Here is a 22,718-nt window from a genome sequence, read left to right as displayed (position 1 = left end):
TGTGACTTTCAAGGAGCAATGGAAACTTTCTGAGGATGAAAGTGATAACAGGTGGAAAAGCATGTTCACCCAGCAAGGGCAAAGAACCAGGAGAGGGCAGGTGGGAGAGATGGTGTTGATTTGAAGCTGTGATGGAGTTTCAGTGAACCACACCACAAGGCCTGCTGACTCATAAAAAGGTGGAATACCTAAAAGGAAAGCAATGATCCCTGAGCAACTGCATCCCATTATGGTATGTCAGACATGTCTTTGATTGCACAAGCTTACAATTAGTTACAGAGATTTATGCTATTTCTGAAGAAAGAAGAGGAAGCAAAAAGAATTATTCCCTGTGCTAGTGACTAGCAGGATCAACGGATAACGCTTAAGGGTTGCTTTAAATAACATGTATTCACTGTTGATGTTTATTTTTGCAATTTCAGAGTAAATGCCAATGATTCAGTAAAATTTAACAAATCTTAAGAGATCCCACTGCAAAGATCTGAAAATCTAGGAACTGATTTTAGGGCTTGGTTCCTAACCAACTCTGCGTGTAAGAAACCCACTGGAGCGTCTTAAGTATCTTTTGAAATTTATTTTGAAAGTTAAGATCTCTTGGATTTGCGGCGAGAAACAACCGAGTTTAACACGAACCGAAAATCGCAGTAATAGCTGCATTACATACCTGCTAACACTAGATGGGGTGCAAGGAAAGAGTGAAGGGGAAAGCCAGGGAACGGCAACCCTTGGAGGTCCGATCTACCTCAGACACAGAAACAATTTAACTAAGCTTAGCAGAGCTTCATCCACGTTTTCAAAAGCCAAAACCAATCGTAAATAGACAAGGACCCACTCACCCACCTTGTCCAACCCTCTGGAAGTGTGGATCTTCACCGCATGGGTATTTTAACACTCACAGCACACCACTATTAGTCTCATTAACTACATTTTATTCATATATTGAAAGAGTGCATACACATGTCAGTAGCATTGACTGCATCAGCTCTTCTTTACTAAAAAAAGCTCAATGTATATACAGCCTTAAAAAGCTCCCACTGTAGCTATCACATTGTATTAAATCTATGCTTATATAAACTACTGTTCTTTACATAGTTGCATGTATTTTAGAATACCTTAAAAATTACCAGGTGGCATGTTCTTTTATCCTTTCTCACTGTCCTTATGGTCTAACAGTTTCAATAAATTATGTATATGCATAGTTAATTTACTATTCAAACCAATTTCTATTATAGAATATAGGGCATGGAGACAAAACCATTGTTGCATTTGGAAAGGCAGTATTCTTGATGCTTAGTGATTTCTGTTGTTATGGTTGCATCCTGCACCTTTCCTTGAGAGCAGGAAGCACAGAACATGTTTTCTGAGCCCCTGCCTTTGTTTAATCCTGTGAAGCATACCATAACCTTTTCTACATCAGCTGGCGCTTTTTACCCTCCCTCTTGGCTGCTCTGACCTCCTGTACTAACTCAGCAGAACAGGAGGGACAGTGCCTGACTCCAAGTTCCTCCTGAAGCCAGGAGGGATGCTGAGCTGGCCCTTCTGGCCAACCAACTCAGCTACTCAGCAGAAGTGGCAGCCTCCCACAGAATTAATTTCCCTCACTTACTTTTTCTGGTCCCATGTGAATGAGCTGGACTCCTACGGATCACTCTATCCTCTTTATTAAGCCTGTCTCTGCAGAGACCATTTTAATTTAATTCAAGTCTATAGCCAAGTCTCAAAATCCCCTTGGCTCTTGAAACAGTACAATCTCCTGGTATTGGTATTTGATACACAAGCCTTTTTCCACCATCCTCTTGCTTCCTTTCAAGTAAAAATGGCCAGGATCCAGTTTCTCTAAACTAGCTTTTTAGCTCTGCCTGATGCCCCTTGCTGAGGGAATGCTACCCACAGCGAGCCGTAAAAGAAAGTGCTGGCATGCTGAGAAATGCTCCTCCTCATCAGAACATCTGACTCTTACTCAAACATGCATGCTCAACAGAAAAGCAGTAACAAATTCTTCCGCGACACAGGTTGAAGAAACACCGCTTGCCAGGCATACCCACTTCAAAAAGTAAACTGGGAACAGGGTAAGAAATCTCATTCACTGGCAAACATATGAATCATCCCTGTTTTGTCGGATTTGTTAGCTTAATCCTAGGAGAGGTATTGCTAAAACCTACTGCAGAGGCTTAGTTTGCATTTACTGGTCTGACTGAACCACCAGGGCTGAAACCACATTGGGATTCGGAGGCCAGTGCTCAGTACTTCAGATGGCTGGATAGGCTAAATTGCCAACGTAATAAAAAATAAAACCAGGATGAGCATCTCTATAGGGAAAACCCAAAGATATCATTTAAAAACAGAATAAAATGAGTTGGGTCTGACAGACAAGTAATAATTTTATTTCATAGGAATGAGGCAAAAGTTGGGGAAGGCATGTTGGACATTGGACATCCTATAAGAACATCTCTATTTGTAATAATAAGCCATGTTTCACATGTCCAAGGAGAAAAAGTAAACCTCACTCAGCACAGAGATAGCCGTGAGTATGAAGGAATAAAGGACAGTTTCTTTTGCTCTGCCTGCTTTATGCAAAGCCTCCCTATTTATCCAAGGCAGCAATTCAGCAGCAAGACATAGTAAAACAACCTAGTATGCTAAGTGGTATGAAAACTCAAAGAAACACACTGTGTAAGTGAACAAACAAGGGCTCTGATACACAGTTTTGCTGGGTAAGAATGGTAGAGAGCCCTTCAAGGAAAACAGTCACTTGCTGTTATCCTGACAGAGGATGTGCCAAGACTGCCCTGTTTAGGATGACTGAATGCCTTAGTCTGTATCCACCCAAAACACCAATAGGGCACAGTGTGTTTAAATTCTCCAGTTTAACTTTCAGTGGGTTGGCAACCTGGAAAAAGCCTGGAGTCACCAAGAGGAAAGTCTTTCTTGGAGGCAAGGATAGCTCTAGCCTGAAACAGTTCCTGCTGCCTTGGTTTCAAAAGACTCAGCAATACTGAAGTCATATCTAGACCTCAGCCAGGAGGATTCCCCCAATACAGCTTGTGATAACCCAAACCTCAATATATTGCTTGTGAGTTGTTCTGGGGGAGCACTGGAGAGTAAATCATCTCACTGCATGCAGACGAGCTACAGCATGGAGTGCATGAATGTAGATGCACGCTTCAGGCTAAGCTTCAGCTGCGCTTTCTAGACTGGGAAAACACAACATACTTGTTAAAACACCCCAGAATCTAGAGGGATCATCAGAAAAAGCATGAATTAGGGCAAAATGACATAGATTTCTGGAATACCCATTAAAACAGAAAGTGGATGGAATTTGTAGTTCATTCATTCATGGCACCATGCAGACCTGTTGTTTTCTATCTATGTTAAGACTTTACAGTCCAGAAGTGACAAACTGTTCCTTTCCTAGCTACCCAGTTACTGTGGGCTGAGCTACTTATTATACATTTGTTGCTGAAATAGTGAATAATGGAAGAAAAATGGCAATAGATTTTGACTTGCCTTTAACCTTCAATGATTTAAAATGACGTCTTAGACTTACTATAACCACAAAAACAGATTTTGAAGATAGGCTTCAAGAAACCAAAATAAAGTCTGCTCTGGAACGTTACTGTTTGATTCTGCAATTCATCAGCAATCATGAAGAACTGGCTCTAGTCTTAAAATCATTACTAACATGCTTGTTTAAGAGTCAAGATAATTTCTATGCTTTGTATGGGTCAGTCTTCATTTTCCTTATGAGATGTTCAGTTCAACGTAGTTTTCTGGGTAAGATGGAGACCATCGTCTTAGATGTCAACATTAATCCTGATGCACTGCACTCTCCTCTGAATGACTGCAGATTGCAAAATGTCTTTGAAAAAGGATAAAACGAACATGTCATGCAGTAACCAAGTAAATGCAATCCCTGATTAATACGCAAGTTTGAAAAGTTCAGAAAATGTCATCACACTCCATAGGTGCACCCTGGTTTTGGAAATGTCTCTGTTGTTTTGTCTGTGTATAAATGTCATTGCACATGAAATTCACTCCAGCAGCTTTTCATAAACTCAAGTCAATGATGATGTGTTCAAATATTTGAGTGTTTCCTTTAAAACTAGAGGCAAAGAAAAAATCTCTTCGATCCGTTGACACAGCTGTGAAAGACCGTGGTGCTTGCACATAGATTTCCTTAAATAATCTGAAAATCTTCTTTTCACCATCCCACTGGTAAATCTGGGAGAAGGTATAGTCACTTCCCAAAGCTAGGTAGTAATTGTTCTTGAAGGAGAAAGGCTGCAGCGTCATGGCTCCTCGGGATGGAAGAGCCTGTATCTCCACAAACTGCTTGCTATTCCATTTCATAACTCTGGAGTCACCAATGAATCTCGTGAGTGTGATGTACAGATTATCCTGCATCCTGAAACTCTTCACAGCCAAGACATCTTCCATGTTGGGGATTTCACTGTGTGGAACAAACTTTTTGGAAGCTTTGTTCCACTGGAGTATAATGGGAACCTGAGAACGGCTAGAGAGGATTAGATGTGATTTCCCATCTATATCGAGAAACTCAGCATCAGTGTCCCTGAACCACTCGTGAAGGGACTGGTATGAGTAAAATCCTTTGTTATTCCACTTGTACACTGTTGACAAACCCGCTTTAGAGCTATCTGCTATGACAAAAAACATTTCACTATCTATCTCAAAAAGCTCTATATCATTGGGCTTGGAAATGCGAGATACTTCAATATCCTGGAATTTGACGAACTTTGTCCAGCTTTCATCATACTTGTAAATGTGTGAGCCACCAAAGAGCTGTGCCACCACCACAAACACTTGGTCACCAACAAGAATGGCTTTACATCCCACTATGGACTGACCTATTGCCCAAAGAAAAAAGAAAGCACATACATTAGCACAGTACAAAGCACCCTTTAAACCACAGAGAGATTACCACATCACCCCTCTGCCTTTTTATATCTGCACCATCTGATAATTTTCTCTTCTGCTACATGCCACCAGAGCTTCTTTTCATGCTTTTTTTCTCCCTAGGAACTGGAAAGGTGACTTCAAATATTGAAAATTTCACAGCCCTCAAGGTGTGCAAGTATTATGTACCCTAAAATGCTTATTTTTACCCAGAATACCCTTTATTTCTCTGTTCAAACACATGCACCCTAATATTCAAAACAATTACTAAGCCTGAATTTTGTTATTCCAAAATAACAAGAGTTATCTCATGACTCAGCAGGAATCTGAAATTCTCTTATTCTTGGAATGTCTATCTTTCCAGCTTAACCAGAAGAATGAAATATAGTCTAATTTTCTTGCTCTAAGAGGGCCAAAGTCAGCTTTTTTCTACTGCAAATAGAAATATTGATGCATCTCATGGATATATCACCTGACAGCGGGATGAAAAAAGATAAATCTGACTCTGTTGTTTCTATTAACTATTCCTGAGGTTATGTTAAACTAGAAATATTTAGGAATATTGTGATTGCCAGATTAGATCAGATCAGGTTATGGTCTATCTTGAGAATGTCAAGTCACTGTACAACAACCACACCAAAAAAGTAACAAACACAGGCAGCCTGGGATGATCTACCACCTGCCCAGTGTAGGAGAAGTGGGATCCATCTCAAATACTGTAAGGTATCTGCAGCATAGACTTGAATGGCTGAGCTGATCATCAAGGCTCTTTTTGGTCTAACTTAATCAAAAAGCACTCTTGAGGATATTTCACCTGGCCTGTATATGTCCCCTTTTGCAGAGGACAGCAACACCTATAATCTGCATGTTGACTATGAAGGCAACCTTGACAACTAGCTGAACTCTATAAGCCCATGTCGTAAAAGGCTAAATTCAGATATCCGAATGCCAAGCATACATTTACAGAACATATCTGGCTCTTGAGCTCTACAAAACACTCTTTAGGCCCTGCAAGAGGCTCTTTACATGTTCATGTTCCCTGGCAAAAGTCTCACTTGCATTTCATAGTCCAGAGCTCAAGCTCAGACCTTCTAGGAACAGAATGGGTGTTCAAGAAACAAGTCTGGGCATTCACACTGGGTGTGGAGCTAGGACACAGGTACCCAGCAGAAGTGTCTCCTAATCCCATTATTCACAGAAAGGTGACTGGGAGACAACTTGGAAATGACCAAAATCTATTTCATTTCCAGAGCTTTCCTAGAGCTCTGTTAGCTCTCTCTGGGCCATCAACTTCTCAGCTTTCATTCACTGGTACATATTTCCTCCTAATCTACCAAACATAATGAAACATAAAAAAGGCAAAATTTTAATTTCCAATATTTCCTGAAGGAGGGGTAGCATCTTGTAAACTTTCACTAGTGACACACAGCTGACCTGAGGAGGTAGGTGCTTGCTGCCTTTGTAGACCAGATGGGGATGCAGCTCACTCTTTGTTTCCCAAAATGCAAGGTAAAAAATAATTACACATAACAAGGAACATGTGGGAAGGAGAGTTCACAGGGAAATTTAGCTCCTGAGTCTCCAGAACCAATAGCCTGAAGTAGCTGGGAAATCGGGCAGTGTGTAACAGCTCTAAAGACTCTGTTCCTGCTGTCATGGTGTGACTGAGCATCATGAGTATTGGTTAGGGACAGAACGGTTGTTAGCATTAGAAAATCACCCAGCATCCACATGCACTTTTTGTTTGAAGAGTAATCTGGCCACGATGCTAATTCAGCATGTTTGTAAATGGAAAGTAAACATGAAAGCTTTACAGCACATCTCTCTAGGTAAAAACACAGTTTAAGTATTTCTGCGTCATCTTCAGCTGTAAAACATGCTTTCCTGGCCAGCCCATCCTAAAAGCATCCTTCAGAGCTATTTCCTTCTACATGCAGTAGACTATTTTTATATTCTACTTTGTAGGCACTTTAGCAAGAGCAAGGGCTCCCTCAGCTTGCACTGTAACCCGCAGTGTGATTCAGGCAGTGAGTGCTAAGCTGGGCCACAGTGTGACATTCACAGCAAGTGTTTGTGCCTTCAGAACCATTTACAAGATCAGACAAAAAATGCCTAGTTTGTGTGCCACAGCGAAGTTAAGCGTGCATGTATTAACAAGATGCACTACTCCATGAGGTCACTGATGTCCAAACATTACATGCTTTGATCTGCCAAATTCAACACAGATTCGGAACAAAAACCATCAACTGGTCCCATGTATGAATCTTGTCCTTGTGAAATGCCAACAGTTCATTAACAATGGGAATCCAGATGTTCATATACCTGTGATGTTGTCATAACTCCTGAAATTCATTTCAATGTGATCCCACTCCAGCACCATGCAGTTCTCCATGCTGGGCTGTGCAATGGCTACGAACACATCATTCTTTGAGTTGAATGTATCCACTGAAACTGACTGGTAGGGCAAAATCTGGTGAACAACAAAATCTAGAAACATACATTTTCAAAAGTTAGAATACATCTTTACTGGAAACACAAAGCGGTCACTGATTATAACGATTTACACTGAAAAATCAGCAAAACAGTCTGGATTTTGTGTAACACTAGCATGGAAGTTCCAGTGCTCACATGAGGCATGCAGCAACAGGGGAAAGTGTCTCCTGCTTTAGGTATCATAAACTGTCCTCTCTGAAAATACAGTTGCAAAGGAGATCAAATAGGTAAATAGTGGCAGAAATCAGATTTTCCATCTAAGCTGGCTGGTATTAATGAAATTAGGGTATTGAGAGAGAAGTCTCTTTCCCCACAGCTGGAAGGTGCTTTCCCGTCAAGTGAAATCACCTTGCTAGAATCACTGTCAAGCTAAGAGACAGCAACTTCCAGCTGAAGTCCAATAACTTCTTAAGTCATGTAAATTTAATCACTAGGAATTTGTGTTATGTTAAACCAGGCAGAAAGTGAAATGGTATCTGAAGTTTGCCTGGGGATAACCCCATTATGGCTAAACCATAGACAAAATAGAGTAATCAAAAACTCAGTTAACATAACGTTTTATGGGGCATTTTAAAGTAGTTTAGGCATAAAATACAACTAACCTGCAAATTACTACCCAGTAGCAGACTTACTCTAGACACTAAGACTGAGGAGTTGGAGTAACTTGTAAAGACTAAGAGTGTAACTCAAGATTTTTTTCTGAAAATTTAAGTGCATTTGTAGATTTAACTATAAACTTCACCCAGGGCTAAGTCAGCAGTCAGCACAGAGCCAGTCTGGGGCAAAGTGAGGAGACTTGGGTCTGATCTTTGGCCTGACAGCTGGGGAAGGTCATTATTATCAGAAAAAGAAAGCGGTATAACAGAGTTGACAAAGAAAAGCCAGCACTTGGGTCTAGCACATGGCAGAAGTGATGTATGGATACAGATATGTAGAAAAGGAAATGCATCTTCCACTACGATGGCGTTTCTCTGCAGAGCGACACACCGCTGTTTCAAGCTCCGTTTGTTACATGTTTTCACCATGCAGTCCTATGCTGGAAGGGCCTGAGCATCCAGCGATTTTGGTGAAATGGTAATTAAGTCCTCACTCGAGTCCCTCATTTTGTTGCATTATGAAATAATTGCTTTTGAATGAAGAACCCTCTGTCTCTGCATGCTTGAAAGCCTTGCCCTTGAGGAGTTACACTTCTGGAGAATAAAGACAGATGACTGCCATTAAACAAACAGAGCAGATTCTACAGCTGCGAAAGAAATGACAGACTCCATTCTTCGAGGGACTATCATAAATAGAGTTTGGGCTTGATTCATAAATGCTGGTAGGAAAACAAGAAAGTTGTCTTCATACTCACTGGGAAAAATAAAAGAACTGGAGAAAGCTGACACTGAAGTATGCAGAAAGTAAAAGTAACTGATAAATCAAGGAAGGCAGCTAAGGATGGAACAATAGCAGATACAGTCACTCAGAATCAAAATATTTTTTAAATCTTGAAAAAAAAAACCAAGCCAAAACAAAACAAAACAAAACAAAAACCCAAACCCCTAATCCTGAAAAAGACATCTCTTGAAATCTGAACAGTTGTGAAACACTCTGAGGGACCCTGTGAATGAAAACAAACCAGTCTGTGTGTTGATACCCACTGCTCATTTAGAAATGATTCAGTGTTAACATAGCTATTTTTACTTGCACCTGTCATTTGGCTCTTTATATCACTGGATGAGTAAAAATGGCTAACAAAATCAGTCATAATCAGTAAAAAGCAATAAATGTTGGTTTTGGCACCAGCTGGAAATACGAGACTCTAATGTACAAGGTTACACAGTAAAGAGATGCTGCCACATCAGGATTGCCAGCAATTCACATCTTGGAGGCTTGACTTAGTTTTACAGGCAGGTCCACATACCTTGCTTTAATTCTAGAAAGAGCTTGTACAGTAAATATGGTGTGTGTGCATGGAGGGGGTGTCCCAACATTGCTCTCTTTGAAGCTAGATCAGCCTGCACAGGAGAGGGAAGAGGATGCAGCCTTCGCTTCCCCTGTGCTGCTGGCTGCCCAGTCTGCTGCCCTCTCTTTCTAACCCTGATGCATGATTTTACTCCCCCTGTCATGGTTTTAACACTGCTTTCTGCTGGCTGGGAGCTGGGGTGGTGTGTCCCCCCATCCTCCAGCCACCAACTCTGTGTCTGCTCCTGCTGCTGAACTGGCATTAGCCATCATGGATGAGAGACCCAGCTCTCTTGTTGCTGGACTGATTTCCCTTCCACCGCTCTGTCTGATCCCAGCACACAGGAGTGCTGATGCTGGCAGAGCAGAGGTGGGGTGCCCAGAGAATGCTGGAGGATGCTAAAGAGAAAGGGGAGCAATGATCTGTTTGGGCAGCAGCTCCTAAACTGCACCCTGTGACTTGGTCCCCCTCTCCTCACATCCTTTGTTCCCCACAGCAGAGACTTCTACCAGGACCTGGGTGTGCTGTCAGGGAGCATTAGCCATCCATTCCCATCTCCCACCACAGCAGCACAGGTGATCTCACACACAGGAGTGAGTACAGAGCAGGTAACTCTTAATTTGCAAACTACCTTCCTCCCAGCCTGTGGGGAAAGAGAGAAGACAATCCCAGCTGGCTAAAGAAAGGGGAAACCAAGCTTTCAGAGCTCAGTGAGATGATCTCTGCCTGTAGGCCTGGGCAAAGCAGGTCCCAGGCATGCACACAACCTGTTCTCAGTGACTGTGGGAGCGTGAGGCCCACTTCCCAGCCTCCTGAACATAAGTTACATGTCCCCCACTGTGCTTATAGCCACAGCACAGCCCCCTTGCACACTGCTATGGGACAACAACAAGAAACGAAATGAAACAGCTTGACCTGCTTCTGTGATGTAAGCCACGAGACATGGGAAAGAGGGATGCTATCACAAAAAGAATTACAAGGGCAGATCACCAACACTGTGAATTGCTTTCTCTGTGAAGAAGCAATAGGAGCATTTTGTTCTTTGTCTTGTTTTGATTTGTTTTTTTAATTGGCAGCCCCTCTTTCCATTTCTCCTCCTGTTACCACTGTACCAGTTCAGTGGATGCAATGAACCAATGAAGCCAATGAGATGCATGTTTTACCAAGCAGATGGCTTTGTTACCATATCCTACAACCAGTCATGCTCCACACAGGGTACCAGAGACCAGAAATAATGGAAAGTCTCATCACATCTGGCAAAGGAGGGAAATACAATACTGAAGACTAACATGAATGAAAGAGGTTTGCAGAGCACTGCTCATCATCGACTGGGAAAGGAGACTACACACAGAATATGGTACAAGCCTGAGCCTGTGACTAATCAGTCCACAAGGAATGAATACAGACATATTTATGATCCCTTTGGATCTGGGGAAAGCAAAGGCAGAGAAGGAAAAAGCAGCTATGGCCTGATACCGCAGACCACCAAGGACACCAGAGGGTTATAGCCTGAGCAAGGTAACTTCCAGTTCAGTGCAGGGGACATGATGGTGGCTTAAACATGACACATTCCTGAAGATCTGCATTTCTGCTCTACTGACCTGTTTTGTCTTTTACAGGTAATTCCTGCATGTACCTCTTGGCACTTTGTAAGGATGCCAGAGATCCATGTCTTCCACACTCTTCACCTTCGCTCTGCATTGGAGCTCTGCAAAGCCTACTGCTGCCTGCCCCCAGGCCAGAGGGGTTTAGCACACAGCCTTCGCAGAGAATGACTGGTCTGAAGATGCCCTCTGCTATCTGAAGTGTATTACAGCTACATGCTGTGCTGCAAGAGCATTCCTCTGATGGCATCTGAACAAATACTCAGCTGGGCAATCCTTGCACCACGTTAACGTCTTAGCTCCCCAGCAAACTACAGCATGTGAAATTACATTCATGCTTCGAGTAATTTCACCTACAGCAGACCAAGGAACTAACATTAAGGGTGAATTTTGCCTGTTGCAACCTCATAGTTAGGGTCCTAGGTACAAAGAGATGACAGAGGGCAGGTAGGTCAGTACAGGTGTGAGGACTAGGTAGATAAGGCTTGCTCATCTGCACCATTAGTGCTGTGCAATTGCTTAAACCAGACTGCAGTGAAATAAAGCGGTGCTTACTTTGTACTTTGGCATCTCAGTGACTTGGCAGACACAGGAACGTAACTTAGGTACCATTCGAAGCTACACTGCTCTCCTGGTTTTGACATCCTTTATGTAGCAGATTACCGTGCTTTACACCTGCTACTATTCTGATGTATTGCTGAATTTTGAGTTAATTCTCTTTTCCCTTACATATTGCCCTTGGATTACCATTCCCTGTCATGAAACTTCGTTTTACATTACTAGTAATCAACTTTCCTATTGTCTTTTAATAGCGATGACTTGATGACATGAGAACTTGAATGCCTCTGGTATTACTGTACAGAAAAAAGGCAGAGTGCTGACATCATATACATGAAAGATGAAAAACAATACTCACAGCTGATATATTCAGTTATATGATGTGACTACATTTAAAGATAGGTAACTGTGGCTGTTCAGTTATAAAACATGAGCATAACCACATGCAAGTTTCTCTTCACTTCCTTTAGCATGCTTTACATTACCTAAAATAAAAATCAAGATCCTAAACAAGACAGTAGTGAGAATATTATTGGACATTTCCCACAACTTAATGGAGTTCCATGAAGAACAGCTGGCAGTATTGCCACCACTTTTGATGCTATTAAATCGTGGCCTATTGAATAAAGATAACAGATATAGCCACATTATTTAAACCTCTTTTCATTGCTTTCTGTGAAATACAGAGATTTTGGGAAGCTCATATGCCATAACTATATGGCCTTATTCCAGATAACAGAAAGCATTCTGTGATGAAAAGACGCAAAGGGAGTCATAATCAAGTCTTGGAATACGAATAGTCAGAGCTCTTCTTCCATTATCATTTAATCCAAATAAAAGCTCAGTACTTACTTTGACTTCAAAATGTAATTTTCCCATTTTATGCTTGTTCTTGTACTTGGTAGTGCTTTGTATGTAACCCTTTCCTCCCCCCAGGTCACGCTCACAGAAGCAAAAAGGTATAGTCTAAACTTCTGATATTTAACCATTTGTAGTGTGCTTAGAAATATACATTCTGAATACCTGTAGTGGTGCATTCATAATCAAAACTTGTCACATCATTTAACTTCTTATCCTGATATTCTGCTGGACCAATACACAGGACATCAGAAACAGTGGAATTTGTCATCTTTAACCACAAAAACAACCACTTGGCTTTGCAGTCACACTCAAATTTATTTCCCCTTAAATCTCTAAAAAAACACACAGAAATAAACATATTTGAAAAGGTTGATAGCAATACGAATACTACAGAACTGTTATCACCTTGACATGCTGAATTTAAAAATACCTGAGCAGCCTTGAATTGTTTCTGAACTGAGAACAGGAAAGTTGCTTCAGTTTTATTTGGACTCTCTTACTATGAACTCTCCTTCACTAAGTGTTGTCCTTGGAAAGACTGTTTCTATCTAGGAAATATGCTCACATATAATCATAGTAATGTGTGATTCCTGTGTAAAGTCACTCACATTAATAAATTTTCATAGGATTAGGACTGTAATGTAATAAATCCTGACAGCCTGGTTGTCTGCTGCAAGCCTCCTTCCCTCCATCTACTGCTGACACTGATAAATCCCATTCCTTCACTAAACTACTCCAGTACTGCTGGTTGACAGAGTGGCCTTGCTGGCACCATTTCTGTGTTACATTAAAATACAGATGTAAGGCTTGTATTTTCTGAGTCGCTGCTGATGTCTGGTCAATTTAACCTTCCCCTACTAATGTATGTGCAATTTCAGCACTGTACTTGTTCTTCGATCTCCTGGCAATTTTTGTTGTTTACAATTATACTTTGCTGTCTGGGAGGGCTAGGCCAAAAATAGGGGAAGCTGACTATCAGCTCAATTATACAAGACAACACTGATAGTAAGTCAACAATGTGGCACAACTACATAAAAATAAGAAAAAAGGTGGCTTTTTTAAATTAATGTCTTTCACTAATATAATCTCAGGGGATGCATGCACAATAACAGGGAAAAATGTTCAGAGAAATTGTAGTTTTAAAGTTTGTTGTGTCCCTTTCCCTAAAAAACAATTTATATGAAACATCAAAAAGAAGTACAGTAATGCAAGCTATGTACATCAGCATGAGAAACTAGAGTGATTTGAGAAACAGCAGTTATTTTAGAGGAGTCTAGCAAGTAAATAATTTTAAAATTAGGAAAGCTAGCACAATAAAAGGCACACTTCTTTCGTGTGCAGATATCAGGTACAGCACCACATAAACCCAGAATGTAAAACTCAAGAGTAACAGCATGACAGATTTAGGCAGACGGTAGAAAGATTCTCATTACTTACAGTTCAATTAAAGAATCTAAATCACTGAAGACATCCCTCGGCAGAGCTTTGAGATGGTTATTGGCCAAAGAACTAGGAAAGAAAGTTAGAGCTTAGTACCACTGCCTTCTGTTGTCTGGCTGATTCATTAAGTCTGAGCTCACCTACAGTTGTTAGAACTGTCCAGCCACTGACATTGTTAATAGTTATAAGGAACAGGCACATATTAATTATTCTTACTCAAGAATGAAGATTGCTTGATCATGTAAAAGTAAAATACGCAGAACTTTTTTATTGCTCAGGTGCAAATGCAACACACAGACCAATCACTGAGCATGCTGAAGAACCAGGACCGATAATCACTAATACACAGTGCAAAGGTGGTAACGGTTCAGCATCCGCGGGCAGCAGCTGCATCTCAGCACAAGCTGTGAGTGTGCACAGGCAGCCCAACAGGCCACAGGGCTGCCCCAGCAGGAGTTCTTTTAAGGCCAGTTTTTAACTTGAGGGAGGCATGCTGCTGACAGCAGGAGGAAGCTGATGCATGGAGGGGAAGAGAGGTTTTCTCTGTAGCAGAAAAAACAGTGGTTCCCCCTAAAGAGTTTTGTTCAAGCAGAAATTACTCTATCTAGTGTGAATAACTTACAGGTGAGTCAGGTCTCGAAGGCCACGAAAAGCGTTTCTTGAAATGGTTTCAATTTTATTTCCTTCAATGAATCTAGGAAAACAAACCAAAAAAAAGTCTTTTAAAAGACTTTATTATTAGCATCACCAGTGCTTTAAGATATGGCCTCCAAATTCAGCAGTGGCAGCCCCTTCAGACTTAAAGGTGGGGAAGTCTCTGTGGAGCTCGTTTTCCCTTTACCACTTCCTTCGGTGGACTGCAAGGAACGACGAAAGTACCAGGCAGCAAAAGGGACAGCAGCATGTGACACAAACATCCAGCAGAAGAGGAACAAAACAGACATAGCAAAAAACATTACTCCTCTGTTAGTTAATCCTCTCAGGGTGTGTTGTGTGAGGCAAAAGACCTGTGTAGGAGAGGTTTCTGAGGTGGCCTTTGAAAGCTGAGGTCCTACATTCCTCTCACAAATCACCTGCACTGTAACACCACATGGCAGCACAGAAGTGCCAGGGCTGCCTGGGCTGAAGACAGACACTCTGATGGGCAGCTCCTGTGGCTGCACGCACTGTCCCACCTCGGCACCCACAGAGCCGTGACATGAACCGTACACATACAAAGCCTGGGTAAATGGCAAGACCAGTGTCTTGTTCCTGCTGCAGCTCCCTCCAGCCAGGACACCACCTCTGCAGGGTGATCACCTGCACACAAGCCACGGCCCCATGCACTGGGGGAATAATCACAGGCACGTATCGATTCCAGGAGCATGCTGCTCCTCCTGACTGCATGTCAGCATTTAAGGAAAGCGTTGATATTTGAGCATTTTGACCCCTGAGCACTTGAGGACTGTCCTGGGTTCAGCAGTAGCAGTCACATACTGCTGAACCCAGGACAAGGACACATCCCTAAATACATCATCAGCCCTGCAAAGCAATTGCAGCCAGGTGGCCATCAAGATATTGCATGGTACAGCAGTACCTGGATGAAGATAACTGCATGCTGACTTTATAAAAGGTTTCACGAGATATAAATGTCTCACTTCTTCTATACATCCTTGTTTGCCTTCCAGAGAAATAGAGGAAAAATGCTATGAGCCAAGGTCTCTTCAAAAGAAAGTCAAGGTGGTGAGGCACTGGAATAGGTTGCCCAGGGAGGTTGTGAATGCTCCATCCCTGGAAGTCTTCAAGACCAGGCTGGACGAAGCCTTGGGTGATACGATGTAGCGTGAGGTGTCCCTGCCCATGGCAAGGGGGTTGGAACTTGATGATCTTAAGGCCCTTTCCAACCCTAATTATTCTATGATTCTATGTGGGAGATGCCATGTGCTCTTGGTTCTGCTGTTTAGATGTAGCCAAAATCCTTCATGAAGTGACTGGGACCCTGACTGCATGCAAAAGGTGCAGATAAGAAAGTGTTGTATGTACACAGGTGTCAGAAGAGGTTCAACTGTTCCAAGGCTGCCTGGGGACATGAATTCAAATCACAAAGCAGAGAGCCAAACTGCCTCCTGATACTCTCATCAGCACCTGGCATCCCTGCACAGTGCCAACTCACCAGTCTGTGCAAATAAACACGGCTTCACTGCACACACTGCAGCAAGATCATGCAAATTTAGGCTGGGACTCTGTAATTTGATGGATTCCTGAGTCACCAAACCTGGCCTCAAAGGGATGCTACCCTGGGAATGCCACTCTGTTCACCAGCAAAACTACCATCTTTATTATACCTGTCTTATCCAGACTGTACATGGAGCCAGGTAGTTTAAAGGTGCACTGAATGCCATTGTCAGTGCTGCAAGCTCAGCAGGACACAGCTGGAGGTATACTATCTATATACATATATATATATATATAAGTATCTGCTGCAGACACTCCCCAGCAGCTCTTTGTTTGGAGACTTAGCTTTGTACATAAAGAAACTTGTTATTCTTGTTTGTCAGAGAGGTTTTCTTATTCTCTGTAAGGTCTGATCACCGGTAACTGAGAGACACGAGTTACAGAAGCTGTAATGCTGTTACTGGCTCCATGGCCACAAAAGCCCAGAGAAAGGCCACTCACACCCGATTCCCAAAAGGTGGAGGTGTGATTTGCTGGGAATAGGAAGCACTCTGTGGACTTGGCAGGGAGGGTGACCACAGCCATTAACTGAGGCCACTTGTTCAGCTGCTGCTAAAGGAAACTCAAACTGTATGGCTTTAGCAGTCTTCATGCTGTTCCCTGGCTTGCAGATGACAACCAGGGAAAGAGATTGCCCCTTTGACCAACTGAGGAGGGGCAGGACTTTCTTCTTTCAGACTGGGGTCTCTCTGCACTCACCAATGCAACCAGGACAGCCAAGTATGCTGCTGGGACAAGCTCATCAGCACTTGAAAGCAAGTAATTCATGAAATGACACTAAAATGGTTTTCTTCCTTTTTACAAACATATTGAAAATTACTTTTTTCCCTGTAGACACACGGAAAAGAGAATGATTAGGGAGTTCACTGTTTCTGAAAAATCCTCTAAAATAACCGAATCATGGATTTTAGAGTATACCATTTACCATTATCCTCTATTTCTTGGTCTGCAAATTCCAGTGTTGGCTGCTTCACATGTATCAGACTAGTAAACTTGAATACATCCCACTTTAACACCTATTTGTCTGTACTCAATTTTATGAGCATTGGTCTTCCTCTGGAAAAATACAGAAATGCTTTCCACAGCTACCTTTCAGCATGAAAAGGTGGGTGGAAAGAGGAATTTCTTTCAGATCATATTCCAAGTTTCAAACATACCAGCTCGTGTCCGGTAACACAGAGAAATGGCAGTCCTTTGGAGTATGAAGTGAGGACAACCTGGTACCAGGGATAATACTTTTTTAAAAATTAAAAAGGGTGACCTAAAAAAAAAAAATAAAAATTGGGAAATGAGGATACTGTAAAAATCAAGTACGTGAACAAAGTACAGGAGAGTTAAATGAATATAAATAATAAATAATTGCAACAATGTATATTATATGAAATATATATTTATATATTCATATATTTATAATTATTTATAACATAAAGATAAATGCCACTGGCATTAAATGGGATAGCAGAAAAAAGGTGAAGTTGGAAAAGAAAGTTGGGAGAATGAGCCAGGCAATCAGGGCTGCTCTGGGCAGTACACAGATACCCTGCGACTCCTCTTCAGGCTGCCAGCAAGCCAGGAGAGGCTTTCCCACCTCTTTCCTAAGGTTCAAAGCCCCTCAACAGCCATGGCACTGTTCTGGAAAGCTAAGCCAATGCCTTTCAGTGTACTGTGATTGCCACCTTGCATTCGCGGCTTACTTTAAAAATCCACTTGCAACCTCTGAGAAAGAGTGAGCCACTGTAAAGAACACTTGCACGGAGCAGAACATAAATCCTTCATCCCCCCTGCTCCTGGGAATCACACTAAAGAATAAGGCTCCACAGCAGGAATCTTGGCAACTTATCAAAACATCTTGATTTATAAAGGACAGGGGAAGACATAAAATACCAGACTCACAGGTATTCTAGATGGAAGAGACCAGCAAAGGCGTCATCTCGTATAACAGTGAAGGAATTGGAGTTTAGCAAGCTGAAAATGGAGAGCAGGCGTTAGGAAAGCACATTAAAACTTGACACGCTGGATTATGCCTGTTGTGTTTATTGCCCATGACCAAACTAATCTTACTGACTCAAGCCCATATTGCCCCACCAGTGTAGCAGATATAAACCTCTGTGGAATGGCCTATTAAAAGGAAAAAACAAACCAAAGGCATAATGTGATGCTAGTTAATGTCCACTGCTCCCCAGGAAAAATGCTCACTGTGCCATCCACACGGTTAAATGCAACCTGACCCTCAACAATCTGATCCCCTGAAAAGGACAGGAAATAGCAAAACTTCTTATTTGGTCTAAAAATCAAACACTACTCAAAAGAAGTCATTTTTGGAAAATCTATGAATTTTCCAAGTGAATATGTCTACATTAATCACTTTATTAGAGAAACTTATTAATCCTCTTTTTGTCTGGTTTTAGGCATTTTACTAAAATTAATTTAGAAGACTAATGAACATGAAATGCAAACTTTCCCTGTGATCCTTGGTTATTATGCTAATGCTAGACAAATACTTGCTAAATTATCCTAAAGAAATCTGACAAAGATGCAGGCTGCCATTAAAAATAAATCCTTACGTTACTCTTTTACCATGGCTACTGCCACAGAGGACACAGGAAGTACCCAAGTGATCAATTATGCATGTATCTCATCTCTTGTGCCATTTAATCATTCTTTTTTCTCATGCTTGAAGGAAAGTCACAAATTGCACCAACAAAATCTGTCAGGGCTCAAGGTGGTGGTGCCAAACCCTTCTGGCTCCCATGCCTGATCTACCCCATAAAGTGACAATGGCAACTTCTGATTTTCTCAACCTCTGCCCACCACCCCACACAGCCCAATGTCTCCTCCTGAGTATCTGCTACAGCTAAGGAATAGGAATAACCTTCATGTGCTCTTCCTCCCTCTTCCCAGTACCGCTACCTAAAACAAGCCAGATTCTCCTCATCTTGAGTTTTCCACCCATGGTTTCTCTCAGCCCACCTTGGGTTCACCCCTTCCCAGCTGGCATAGGTCAGCTGGTTGCCCCCATTCCCCAGTGGGCAAAGTCCCTCTACCCTCTTCCTGGGGCTCTGTGCTGGGCCCCAAGGCCCACAGGCATTTGGGTTTGGGACTGGTGTCATGCTAAAGAAGGTGCAAGCCTGCATTCCTTGCTCCACCCACTTCTCCCCAGTTTTCTCGATAGGATGCTGCTCCTCCAGATAGTGAGACAGGCCTTTGAGTCAAACGAGGAGGGGTGCCCAAAGACAGACCGTAACACTAGCAGAGGCCTTCAGGGACTACCTCTTGCTCAGACCAATTTTAACACCTAGCCCTGTGGTGAGAGCTTAGCCTGGGTGCCTCGCATCTTTCTGCTTCAATTTTCTTTGCAGTGTGCCTTAGGGAGGAAGCCGGTCCTTGATGTGGGAGGTATAGAGGGTCTGCCTGGTATCGGGCATCACAGGCAGGCTGAACCAGTCTACGCAGGGCTCAGATGAAGCAACTATCAGAGAAACAGGCACCCAGGCTCCCAAGGGGATTGTACCGCACTCTGTGTCTCTGTGCCTTTCCACTACTGCCTTCCAGGACAGCTAAATTAAGGCAAGTTTGGGTAAGCTGCCCGAGCTGCAGGCACACACCTAACTGCAACGGGCATGACCATGCGAGGTGCCCAAGGTCAGGAAGGAGGGAGCGCTGCAGAGTGCCAGAGCTGGACTGCTGGCCCCCGGGACAGAGGCCCACCAGGTCAGAAGGCATCCATTGGAGGGGCAAGCCTCCAAGTTGGACACCGAAGCTCAGAGTCATGCTGCAGACACCACCAGCACTTCATGCATGGAGGCTTTGCACAAAGGCTTGCTTTCCTCCAAGGAGTGTCCCAGCAGCCTCTGCTTACCCCCGTAGCTCCTGCAACGTCCCAGAGCCAATGTGAGACTCCTGGGCACAAAGTGAGCCAGTGAGGCACCACATGAAAACTCAGCACTATAAACTTATTAAAGCTGGTGGCGTGGGAGGGTTTATATAACAGGGAACTCAGGGTATCATAAAACATTTTGTCCTCCTTCAGCAACTAAGCACACATTTTATGAAGTGGTTTATGAACGGAAAATGCATCCCTCTGTTATGAAGCAGCAGCTACATCACGGGATGCTGCACAAGCTGGGAACGTCCCTGTTTCCCCCCCGTTCCTACAAGGGCACCCGTAACTCAGTTTAGGAGGCGCAGACAAAGTGCTAGCTGGCCGCTGCCCTTTCCAGTGCCATACTTACAGCAGCTGCAGGGAGGGCAGGTGGGAAAACATCCTGTCCTTGACTTCGGCGAACGTCCCGTTTACCAGGCTCCTGTCAGGAGAGAAACCACCTATGAAGCGGGACCGCCCCGCATCCAACACCGCCTCACCTCTCTCCCCGCTCCTTGCCCCGCACTCACAAGGACCCCAGGCCGGCGGGCAGCCCGCGGGGGGCCCCCGCTGCCCCGACGCACAGCGCCGACTCTCGCCAGCAGCTGCAGGGCGGCCCGCAGCGCGGCGGCCTGCGCGGAGCCCCGGGCAGGGGCAGCGGCAGCGGCAGCAGCAGCATCGCGCAGAGCGGCAGCAGCCGCAGCGACACCGCCATGCCCGCACCACCGGCACCGCCACCGCCTCCCGCGCCCTGACATCAGCGCGGCACCGCCCCGGGGCGGGCGGGGAAAGGGGGGTCCCGGGCCGGGCCGGGCGGTGCGAGGGGCGGTGCGAGGCGGGGGATCGCGTCGCCCGCTGCCTCCAGGCGAGGTGGATGCGTGCTGCTGCCCCGCCGGGAGGCAGAGGACGTCGCTGTCCCCCAGCCCTTGCTGCTGGTTGCGCGCTCAAGGCCAGGTTGGAGGGTGTAGTGAGGTGAGGGTCAGTCTCTTCCCCCAAGTAACAAGCAATAGGACAAGAGGTAACGGCCTCAAGCTGCGCCAGGGGAGGTTTAGATTGGGTATTAGGAAAAAAATCTTCACCAAAAGGGTGCTCAGGCATTGGAACAGGCTGCCCAGGGCACTGGTGGAATCACTGTCCCTGGAAGTGTTCAGAAACTGTGTGGATGAGGCCCTCAATGATACGGCTTAGTCGTGGACTTGGCAGTCCTGAGGTAATGGACTTTGTGATTTTAAAGGCCTTTTCCAACCTGGTTGATTGCATGATTCTAACTGTAGCAAGACCAACTCCAGGGATGTCTAGTCAAGAAAGAAGCAGATGGATGATAACACTGTAGAATTATAGCTGCTTTGCAGTAGTAATTTGTGTGTTAAGTAGTGAGTGATCAAATCATGATGTATCTGAATGCTTGAAAGGTATCAGAGCTGTGTGTTCTGAAACCACATTCTGGTGCCCCAATTTGACTGGGATGCCTCATGTACATGAATGAAATAATCACTCTTTTAACTCTGTCCTTAGTATCCGAGCCTCTTCCCTTGGTCCACATGGGCCAGTTGCAAGGATTTTGTGGCAATTTCTGCTGCTCAGCTTGTGTTTGCTGCTTCTCACCATTGACTGCATTGCTCCAGGACAGCCTCCCCCAGGTTGTTGAAAACAGCAGTGAGACTCCTTTTCTGTGTGCTGAGCTGACCCGGGTCTCATCACCTCCACCCATACATAATCCCTCCAGCAGGCAGAAAATCAGAATGTGTGAGCAACACCTGAGTTATCAGGACAATCCTTTTGTCATTTCATTAGGTGGAAACAAGACAGAGAAATTATTTGAGGTCAGTGTTATCCCCAGTTTTCTTTCCTTGGTTTTATCTTTTCAGTGATTTTAATGATTCATGTAGTACACCTCTTTGCAGGAGCTATTACAGCATCTTAATTCAACAACCACAATAGTCTTAGGGTGCTTATTTCCTTGGTAAGCAGACAGAAATTGTTGTGATTTGTGAGCCCTGTTGGGTTTTCCTGTGATTCCTTTCCAACTGAGTCATGGGTGCTTTATCCTGGGGTCACTGTTAAGCCCCCCAGAAATAAATACAAGAACACTACCAGAAATCAAAAGCTTTTGATGCTGTCTTTCATGGAATCCTGCTGGACAAAATGTCCTGCACACAGCTACAGAAGTCCATAATATGTTGAGTGAGTAATTGCCTCAAAGGGTTATAGTATATGGAGTTACATCAGTCTGGCAGCCAGTCACCAGTGGGGTTCCCCAGAGTTCAGTTTAGGGCCAATGCTCTTTAATGTTTTTATAAGTGACCTGGACATATGAGTCATATGTACCTTAAGTAAGTTTGCAGGTAATACTGGACTAGGAAGGACTGTGGAGTCCCTCGAGGATAGAGAGGCTTTACAGAGAGATCTGGATAGGCTAGAGTTGAGCAATTACCAACTGTATGAAAGTTAACAAGAGCAAGTGCTGGATTCTCCAACTGGGACAGGGTAATCCTGGTTAGACATAGAAAATAAGGGATGAGAGGCTGGAGAGCAGCCCCTCAGAAAGAGATCTGGGGGTTTGGGTTGGTGGCAAGTTGAATAAGAGTCAGCAGTGTGCCCTGGCAGCCAAAAGGCTGAGGTTACTTGGTTTGTTCAGCTTGGAGAAGAGAAGGCCAAGGGGTTGCCTCATTGCAGTCTACAGCTTCCTCAAGAGGGTCAGTGGAGGGGGAGGTGCTGATCTCCACTCACTGGTGACCAGCGATAGGACAGGAAGAAATGGAATGAAGCTGTGTCAGGGGAAGTTCAGCCTGGCCATTGGAAAAGGTTCTTCACTGAGGGGATGGTC

General features: G+C 43.7%; 1 protein-coding gene across 1 annotated transcript; it reads right to left on the bottom strand.

Moving 5' to 3' along the window:
• Positions 1-908: 908 nt before the first annotated feature.
• On the bottom strand, positions 909-20,606 carry LGI2 (leucine rich repeat LGI family member 2). Its single transcript, XM_057405616.1, has 8 exons — positions 20,422-20,606; positions 20,262-20,333; positions 17,923-17,994; positions 14,438-14,509; positions 13,813-13,884; positions 12,538-12,707; positions 7,237-7,401; positions 909-4,865 (listed from the first exon to the last, which is right to left on the bottom strand). Exons 1-8 carry the CDS (start codon positions 20,604-20,606, stop codon positions 4,048-4,050), a joined length of 1,626 nt encoding a protein of 541 aa, XP_057261599.1. The 3' UTR covers positions 909-4,047.
• Between the last annotated feature and the right edge of the window lie 2,112 nt (positions 20,607-22,718).

The sequence above is a fragment of the Pezoporus wallicus genome, unplaced genomic scaffold, assembly GCF_028554395.1.
Source record: "Pezoporus wallicus isolate ANWC-B61680 ecotype Strahan unplaced genomic scaffold, APGP_CSIRO_Pwel_v1 contig_642, whole genome shotgun sequence".
Lineage (NCBI taxonomy): Eukaryota > Metazoa > Chordata > Aves > Psittaciformes > Psittacidae > Pezoporus > Pezoporus wallicus.
Note: the sequence above shows the minus strand (reverse complement) of the source record. Positions and strands in the feature narration are given on the sequence as shown.